The following is a 9,782-nucleotide window of genomic DNA, read 5'->3' on the forward strand; positions in this document are numbered from 1 at the left end:
CTGTAAATAAAGAAAAAATGAGCCAGTTTTGAGGGAAGTACTTCATAACGTTTACGGAATGCGAAAATTTCAAACTTCTCGCCCTAGATTGTAATATCAGGTTGACATAACGCATATCAACCCAAGATCGAGCAAAGCGTCAAAATGAGAGGAGCCTAGTGTCAAAACTCGGACACTGGAGTTTAAAGGGGATAAGTTTCTAAAGAAACTGTGGTGCTCCGTCGGTGGGAGAGTATAACAAGATAATTTTGCAATTGGTTTTATCAACTGAGTTGATAATGTTAATTGGCCACTGTAAGGAGTTTCAAAGCTAATGTTTCGAACGTTAGCCCTAAGCTCTAGTGTTTAAAATCAGACACTTATGTTTCAAAGTCGGACACAAGTGTCCAAAACTGGACCTGGTATCTTAAGTCAGACACTTATTGTAACCAACGCACCAGCAATAAATTTAAGAGGAGTTTAATTTCCTGACGACTCGACCGAACTCTTCTATTTATGTGCCATTGACAGTGTTTTCTGACGATTTTGGAATACGGCTTCATTAGAACGTACTTGCGATTACCTTTTAACTCGAGCTTACACTTTTTCTATTTGCATGATCCGCGCGAAAGTCAAACGTATATGGATAGCCGCGCGGACTGGGGCTAGGAGGTAGATTGGTTTCTACATTTATGTTTAAAATCGGACACTGGTGTTTGGAATCGGACAAATATCTTCAAAATCGGACACTAGTGTCCATAGTCTAAAATAAGACACTAATGTAAAAAATTGGAATGATGTCCAAAATCGGGTACTACTCGCCAAAATCCTACACTAGCGTTGAAAATGGTACAACAGTTGAACATTGATGCCTAAAATCGAACACTAGGTCGAAAAGCGGACACTAGTACACGAGTGTCTAAAACTGGACATAAGTTTCCAAAATTGGACAGTCGTGTCCAAAATCGGACACTTCTTTTTAAAATCAGACGCTTGTGTCTAAAATCGGACATTAACGTCCAAAATCGGACATAAATTTCTGGGATTGGACGGTAGTGTCTAAAATCGGAAACTAGTGCCTTAAGTCGGACAGTAGTGTCATAAATCGGACATCGGTGTCCAAAAACCAACGCCTGTGTCCAATATCTGACTCTGGTATCAAAAATTGCATGCTACTGTCTAAAATCGGACACTAATGTCTGAACTCGGACACTAATTATTAAAATCCATTTGGTGTCTAAAATTTGACACTTGTTTCTGAAATCGAACGCTAATGTTTCTGAAATTGGACACTAATGTCTAACATCAGAATTTAGTGTCTGAAATCGAAGGTGTCTAAAATTGGACACTTGCGTATACAATCAGACCTTAGTGTCTAAACTTGAACACTAATGTCACGATTACGCAATATTGGAAGGAGACGGCAAAAGTTGAAGTTCTCACCACTTAATTGAATAATTAAGACTTCCCATGAGGCAACTCTCAGGAGGTTTTGATTGAGTCTGTAGATGAGACGCTTGTGTGTCACCTTTAAATTGAAACCTGCTAAGCACTACCTTCCTTAGATACTGTTTGGTATGCTGTAAAGGCAGTTTGCATTATCAGTTCTACCACGAGGAAATTGTGTCGTGTTACCATGCAAGTTAAGCTTCCGAGCTTTACTTTCATTTGGTACAGTCAAATGATTTGGCTATCGCAAAACTTGATATTAATTTTTTGCGTTCAAGTGATCGTTAAAACCAGCGGTAGTCAGCTTTTCTACGACCCAGGGCGAGCGGGTTAATCTCCTAATTACATCATTCAGTGTAAACATGTGAGGTGGTGTTCTCATGATCTCATAGCCCGGGAACATGAGAACGGCGCAAAGAGATGGTCTTTTGCGCCTCGCTAAATCTCTGTTTTGCACTTTTTGTTTTATTTTTTACAATTATTATCACTTTAGGATGCTGCTCCTGCTGGTTTGACTACTACTCTATGACAGTCGTGGAAAGAAGCAAAGAACACGATAATTGGTGAGCAACGCGAATTCTATCACAAACATAACTTTGAACCATGGTCTTCTTTGGATGCTTGTATTCATAATGGTACATTACGTTAACCGCGCTTTATGTCTTTACAGTCAGATACGAATTGAAGACGACAACGTGAAATCAATTTCCAAGTGAACATAACGATTAAGTAGCGAGGAAAACAAGGAAATTTGAAGCAGGTAATGACAGAAATATGTTTGCGCTGCTCAACAATGTCGAACCTCGGAAATCGTAATTTGTTGATAATGGCGATTCCCAAGTAATCATACAAAAGGGTTGGAATGATTCCAAGGTCAGTGAGGTTTCAGTGGTATCCATATTGTTGAGTAACGTACCTATATTTTAGAAATTATGGACACAGTCAAGATGTTACGATCCTCGTACTATTCATGGGTGAATAAGCACGATTGTTGACAGAGACTTTACCTGTAATCGATTGAACCAATGAAATCAAAATAAGCAAAAGTCCTTGTCTTGCAACCTGCTATTTTTAGTCTTGGAGACATATTTTTCCTGTTGTTAGTTTGCTGCGTCTTTTAAATTTTTTGTTTCAGGTAGCTATTAGCAATCCTTGCGAAAAAGGTGACGTTTGTCGATTATTTTATTATTGGATGTGAAAAAACTTGCAGAAGTTTCTTCAAATTGCCTCGAAAGTCTTTTTACGCTTGTTTCCAAAAATTCTTCGCATTTGATGAAAATATAACCGCATTTACTAATAAAGACAACAACAATAGAACAGCTTTATGCTCGTATATCAGACAAAGGATGGGCACAAACATCAAAAGGAAGCCATGTGCCAAAACAATTCCCTGAAAGACTCTATTGTCCGTGAGCAGAGCCCAATTCACAGATGAACTGTTTTTCTAGTTCTCCCTCGGATTCTAGGGAATCGGAGTGACGCAAAAATAACTTGACTGTGATACCTTAGAAAAAGACTTATATGGGGAGCGTTCCATTAGCTTCATCCTTAGTGGATCTGAGCGCATCCCATAAGGACTATTTACAGATCTGAAGCCGTTTGGCATACCTTGCTGGCGCTGCGGTAAACGAAGTTGCAAATTAGCGTGACGTGCGTTTGAGGATTACCCTGGGGCAGTAAGGAAGGGGGAGGGGGTGGGGGGAGGGTTAATTAAGATAGCATTCGTATGCCAAAGGGGTCAATGCAAATAATGCAATGTTTTGAATCCAAGAGTCACGGGTTTTTTATATTCCAGAACATTACGACTGAAATGATAATAACTGCTTGAACTTTCGTTAATGTACATGTAGATTATTTAGCTTGTTCGTTTTGAGGTTATTCAGGCTTAGAGCCTTTGCAAGAAACCATACAAAATAATAATAAAAACTCAGATTAAATTATACACTTAAATTTAGGGTTTAACGGGCTTCTAGAAAATTTTCAACATGACATTTGATTGCCAACTTTCCAGTGTTTTTTAATTGTCCTAAGACAGAAACAGGTCAGGTTTGCCTTATCTCTAGACAAGGTCGATTGAGCAAAGTCATCAATGTTTATGGTTAATGATCGATTTGATAGAAGTTACTGTTAAGTGGAGAGTGTTCTTTCTTTCTTACTTCATCGAAGATGAAAAAATACCCTCAACTAATTAAAAGAAAAGCCCTTTTACGAGCTAGGTAATCAGGCAAAGTTTGTTTGTTAATTAAACCATATTATGGTCTACTTAAGGAACAAATTTTGCCTCAGTTATTATCTGAGAAAATTTCTTCATGGATACTCAGCTAAGATGTCAGTAAAATTATGAAAAAGTTACAATAAAAGATTTCAGTTCACTTTTAGAATTGAACGATACACGTTCTTGAAATTCAGTTCGGACGGACCACAGTGATCATATGGGGAAATGTTTTAGCTTGCATGGTTACCGAGACCTCAGACGAAGACGCTGTCATCTCGGTAATAGGAATGACCCACCTTTGGTGAAGCATTTGCAAAAAAAGAGAGCGGATTGGCGAGATCTCTGAAAGTAGGATTGCTGTGTTTACAAAGTTTATGCAAAGAGATCCTTAAAGGAAAATTGATATTTGTAGAATATTTAATTTATTTCATCATTTCTGAGATTGGAAACATTGTGACCACCTATCGAGACACACTGACACCACCTGTTAAGGCTTCGCTCGTATCCATGTACCTTAAAACAGTGGAACAATCGCTCAAATGGAAATAACAAAACACCATTTAAGTTTCCAAGCTTTAAACGATCGAAATCACCACTGAAAATGATGGCAAAAAAAGGTGTGTTATCTACAGTGATTTGTGTAGCTTTTGTGGTTGTTTGCACAATCATTTACATGTGGTTTTATGAAACAATCAGTCAGGCTGGTCTTAATTAATTTTAGCCCCCGACTCGCTTATTCAGGTGTCTAGTCTTGAATTATCACAATATTATTCCTTTATCTTCTACTGCACTTTATCTCGACTTAATTTTTCATTTTTGATTAAAGTCAGTTTCTTATTATTTGCTTACCTAAACACGTAAAGAAAAAACTGCAACATTTCTATTGTCGGTAAAATGTACTTATAATAACAACGTATTGTTCACTTTAATTTGCTAAGCGACGGATTCAAGCTTTGTGTGCTCATACTTTGTTTATCCATAAGATTGATGTTTAAGTTTTGTTAATAGTTACTTTCGTTGATTTTTTTTCTTATCCTTTTTTTCTGGGTTTATGAGGGGCCATGACTTACGAGCAATGAAATGGTGTATCTATGCTCTGTGCCATGCATTGTCATCAATTAAATTTAAAAACGATATGTCATGTGGTTTTCTTTTCCATTTGTAATTTTTTTCGACTTCATGCATCTATTTTTAAAGTAATCTTGATGCAAATTATTTTTTTCGAGGTAAAATCAAACGTAATTATCTAAAAGAGAACTATCTCGAAGACAATAGTTTCTTACGTTAAGGCACGGTAACAATATACAAATAAATATTAAATGATGTTTTAAAATCACGCAAGATTTGAACAGAAACAGCTTCACAGAGGGTTCTACAGACTAAAAAACTTTTGCAAATCTCTATTGTAGATTGCATTCACTGCTCTAGCGCGAGAACTGGAGTAACACACAGGACGAAGCAGTGCAAGAGAAGGACATCATCTGATAATCTGATTCTCCTTTGTTCCCTCTATGCCCTGTGCTTGATAAAACCTGTGGCGCATGCGCATCACTGGATACCGAAGAGAAACGAAATGAACCACTATGTTCACGTTGGACCAGCACATATTGTAAAACGACAAGCATTTTCGCAGAAAATGCGCTTCGAAGTTGTATATGACGATAGTATTGGGGATTTGGACGAGGAAAAGTACGGTTTAATTACAGGAAAACTCATTCCAGAGGCAGTAGATTATTTTCATGAAGCTTTCAGCGTAAAGCCAACTAAGCAAGCTATAAAGTTACAACGGACGTGTCAAAATAATGCTTACTTTCTGAAAAACCTAAAAGGAGACTCTGCAGGCGATATTCAGTTTTGTAAGCTAAATTGTGTTAACACGCAGTGCGGGCCTGTGAACGTGCCTGGCGACCACCTAGATCAATGTCGCGTGTGTGATAAGGATGGTGTCAAGTGTTTCAATGTCCCGGGTGAGGAGTGGGAGTCAGGAATGGGTGTAGAGTCACGTGATTTTATACTGTACGTGTCTTGCATCCAAACGGACCACTGCAATGCGGCAAATGCAGTAGCGTACGCATCCTATTGTCAACAGGAGCATGCACTCGACAGACCTGTTGCTGGGTTTGCTAATATCTGCCCTAAACGCTTAGATACGGATCCCAGACACTACCCGAACTTGCTGTCTACTGTAAAGCATGAAATATTCCACGCTCTGGGATTCAGTGCGGGACTTTTCGCGTTTTACAGAAATGAGCACGGTGTGCCATACACGCCGAGAGAAAAACACGGTCTACCTCCGTACAACGAGAAATACGGTTTGTATCAATGGAGCCCCAAAATAGTTCAAAGAATAGAACGAAAGCAATGGGCGACGCGGCACGGAGACGTGTCACATCAGGTTCACATGATTGTGACGCCACGAGTAAAGCGGGAAGTACGAAGGCATTTTAACTGCCCGAGTTTGGAAGGAGCCGAGATCGAAAACCAGGGCGGTATAGGAACAGAATACACTCACTGGGAAAAGCGTTTATTTGAGAATGAAGCCATGACAGGTACTTACACGCAAAATCCTGTTTTCTCAAGGATAACCTTTGCTCTTATGGAAGATACAGGCTGGTATAAACCAAACTACAGCCTAGCGGATGAACTCGATTGGGGAAAGGGACTCGGTTGTCTTTTTACCAAAGCGAGCTGTAAAACATGGATGGAGAAACACCTACGAGAAAAGCTACCTGCGGTGCCTTTCTGCTACGCCATCAAGAAAACTCCTCTGCACATGCGGTGTACCCACAGTAAGCTGTCGGTAGCTTTGTGTAACCTTCGTAAGTACGGCCGGGCCATACCAGAAGAGTATCAATATTTTAATCATCTACCAATCAGCGAAACAAGCCCAGGCTCAGGAGAGCTCGGCAGTGCGCGTGGCGTGGTTATTCGAGACACCGCGTGGTACGGTGGCGCTGTTCCATTAGCAGACTACTGCCCGTTCTATCAGAAATTCACTTTAACCGAAACGGATGGCGCAAAACGTGAAACAACGTGCACAGTGCCAGAGAACGCACCCGCCCGCCTTGATAACTACGCTTTGGAACATTACGGTCCAAGCGCGAAGTGCGTCGAACAAGGTCGCGCATGGTTGGCCAAGAAGGGATTTTTAACAAGAACAATGGTGGATTGGGGAAGCGGATGTTACAGGTTCCATTGCGACGGAGGATTGCAGGTGGAGGTTGGAGGGGAGTTTTACACTTGTCATCGCAAGGGACAACATCTTGAAATTCTGGGCTCCCTGAACGACTGGAAGATTAATGGCTCACTGATTTGTCCCTCTTGCGAAGAATTCTGCGGCGTCCATAAAGGCTGTCCACAGGAAATGAAAAGTTCTTCCGAAGGGATTGCGTTTGTTGAAGGAGAGAGACCAAACCGTAGAAACAATGCTCACAGTTTTAGGATATCGACCTCAGAACTAATTTATTTCATAATTTCAAGAGTCTTTTTAATTTTTACTGTGATGGGGTGTTTTGTTCCCTCTTTTCATTTCTTAGATATTTTTGTCTGAAAAAAGTTTGTTAACTCGGAGATAGGAAAGTAAAATCTGTTCAACGAACCAAGTTTTATCAAAGCACTTGTTATTTTCATTATTAGCCACTTTGTGATGCTCCAATGGTCTATACCACACGTTTATGACCCACACATTTTATCCTTTGAATAAGCTAGATCCATCTCAAGGGATTTTTAGATTCAACTTAACCAGTCTCCCTGGAATAATGTCACGTGCACATAGCGTGTTGCCCAAATGTTTTGGTGTAGAACGACGGGATGCCACTTGGGACATCCACATGACCAAATTCGCCGCACCTGATTGGATATCTTAGATCACTGAAAACGGGATTGATCCTAGGAGTTATTTCAAGGACCATCCTCAACATGGATCGTGCATGAGAATCGTGAAAAATTCAATCTGTCAGCCTGGAAAACAATAGTTTCATAAAACGTTTATTACTGCAAAGAAAATCAGATCACATTCGATGTAAATAGAGCCTGAAGATCACGCTAAAGTAACCAGTAGTTGACATGCTTTCCCTTCCCTCCGTCAAGCTTACGCGCTCGTCTTTAGCCCCCCCCCCCCTTCCCTCCCCTGCCCTACTCAAAATTTGGCTGGGTAGGATGAGAGGAATGCAAATTTTTCATAGTCGAATTTAAAAATGGTCTGTATCCTTTTAGGATTACATAGTAACGAGAGTTTTCTTGATTCTTATTTTCAAATAAACAAACGGGATAAGATCTCACAGAATATAGATCATCCATTAAATGAAAGCGTGGCAGTTCTACCAACCTAAACAAACAAATCTTTATTAGAAAATCTCATTCTAAATAAGTCTTAACTTTGAACACTCACTCATTAGTGGAACGCAAATTTGGTGTCTGAGCGTATTATGCATAAATTTACAAATTGTACAAGAAATGTAATTTGCTTTATGAGTTCTCAAATTCAGCTGCCCGTAGCTTGTCGTGTTGCGAGGCGGTAAGATGCGATGTCTTCTCTTGACAGTGTGCCCCGCCCACCTGACAGCTGCGTGATCAACAAGGAGACCATCCTTCTTTTCGGCCTCATGAATGCGACCTCGTCGAATGAGGTACGGCTCCGTCGAGCCTGAGTATAGTCTAGCATATTTACAAATTACTAATCCAAGGAGTTCTGTCACATCGTACCGTACAAATGAGCTAATCCCTGAAGGATATAGATCCTTAGATAAGTATATCTCATAGCCCTGAGTTCGTAACGGTTCAAAATGTGACAGGTTGTTTACATGAGTAATTACATACAAGACATTTGTTATGCTACGAAATTTCCTCTTTTCCATTTGTTTTAATCTGTAATGAAGAATATTGCTGATATTTCTTTCTTCGTTTCTTGATATCAGCATTGCATTGTACGGCTGTTTTATGTTTGCCATGATTCTTTGAAACTTTTCCTGAACATATCGTGTAAAACGAATGTAGTTATCGGTCCATTCTTGTGCCAGCGCTGTCCGTCTCCTGGACAGAAATCGTATGTCAGAGGTTGCTATGGATCCTGCACGAAAATATAACACATCCTCCTTAACACTGCTTAACTCGGAGATGATCCCTCTTATAACAGGTTTGGGATGGTAAGAACCACTTTTCACCTCAAGTCCATAATCACAAGCAGGGTCTACTGCAGAAACAGGGAATGACAAAGGAGAAAAGTTTTGCGCTTCGAGTACTTTCCAAGCGTTTTTATTAGTTGCAGATGGCACAAAATCGACCCAAAAACCCACTGAGTCGCGATGACAGACATCGAACCGTGTCAAGTTTTCAAAATTGTTTACAAACTGTCGATGAGGTACACTTCGAACCCTGATCAGCTTGGATAGGTGATTCAGATCTACTATGGAGGAAATTGGGACGGTGAATTTTCTGTCCAAAATGTCAAAGACCTTTGAGTCAGGCTGAAAAGTTCGTTGGACGACTCGCGAAAGTCGCTTTATTTCTAGTTCACTGGCCAAAGGCTGAGCGAGAAGAGTTCTGTTTAGCATTTTGGATATTATGACGGCATTCTCAAAAGCTTGAAGCTGTTTACTCCAACTGCCAACTGGTGGCTCATACGACAGGTATTTTTCTTTCTCGTGGAATGGAATAAAAAAAAATCCATCGTCCGAGAAATCGCTTGACAGTACGACATCTGCAACAGGTTCTTCGTATCGCAATGTTCTTCTGTGACGGCGAAATATCTTTGCGGGTCTGTAGATCAAAGTTAGTGACACCATAACCAAAACCATGACAACGAAAAAGTCAAAGATTCTTTTCAACGAAGTCAGTGAACAGTTGCGAAGAACGTTTGGAAAACATACTCTGTCAACAATGTCTTTTGTCCCGGGCATGTCGGTGAACAAACTTTTGCAGCATTCATTGTTTCGTTTTGCGAACAATTTCTTCAGAGCTACTAGGCTCTTGAATTGAAGTAGTAAAATTCTCTAGATTTCGTCATCACTGGTTCAGAAGAGTCAGTGGTATTGGGGTAAAAAGGGGCTCAAATTAATTGGTTTTTGACAAAGTGGCGTGAAGTCATGGTGTGTTTGTTCTAACTGTGCATCTCATTGGCTCAATCTAACAAGCACTGCTC

The 9,782-nt window shown here is 40.1% G+C and overlaps 2 protein-coding genes across 3 annotated transcripts; one reads left to right on the forward strand and one right to left on the reverse strand.

The window, feature by feature from the left end:
- The first annotated feature begins 1,965 nt into the window (after window positions 1-1,965).
- On the forward strand, window positions 1,966-7,226 carry LOC131777993 (leishmanolysin-like peptidase). 2 transcript variants are annotated; one of them, XM_066159232.1, is made up of 3 exons: window positions 1,966-1,991; window positions 2,099-2,188; window positions 5,053-7,226. In XM_066159232.1, the coding sequence occupies exon 3, from the start codon at window positions 5,217-5,219 to the stop codon at window positions 7,191-7,193; it is 1,977 nt and encodes a 658-aa protein (XP_066015329.1). In that variant the 5' UTR covers window positions 1,966-1,991; window positions 2,099-2,188; window positions 5,053-5,216; the 3' UTR covers window positions 7,194-7,226. The 2 variants fall into 2 exon arrangements, with proteins under 2 accessions (XP_066015329.1, XP_058950350.2); XM_059094367.2 differs by lacking the exons at window positions 1,966-1,991; window positions 2,099-2,188 and adding an exon at window positions 4,142-4,260.
- A 764-nt stretch (window positions 7,227-7,990) lies between these two features.
- Window positions 7,991-9,647, reverse strand: LOC131778061 (uncharacterized). The gene has a single exon (XM_059094454.2). The coding sequence runs from the start codon at window positions 9,538-9,540 to the stop codon at window positions 8,005-8,007; it is 1,536 nt and encodes a 511-aa protein (XP_058950437.2). The 5' UTR covers window positions 9,541-9,647; the 3' UTR covers window positions 7,991-8,004.
- Between the last annotated feature and the right edge of the window lie 135 nt (window positions 9,648-9,782).

Source organism: Pocillopora verrucosa, chromosome 12, assembly GCF_036669915.1.
Source record: "Pocillopora verrucosa isolate sample1 chromosome 12, ASM3666991v2, whole genome shotgun sequence".
Taxonomy (NCBI): domain Eukaryota; kingdom Metazoa; phylum Cnidaria; class Anthozoa; order Scleractinia; family Pocilloporidae; genus Pocillopora; species Pocillopora verrucosa.

Bases quoted from the DNA above. Each gene is read 5' to 3' on its own strand.
- LOC131778061 (XM_059094454.2), bottom strand. From the start codon at position 9,540: ATGCCCGGGACAAAAGACATTGTTGACAGAGTATGTTTTCCAAACGTT.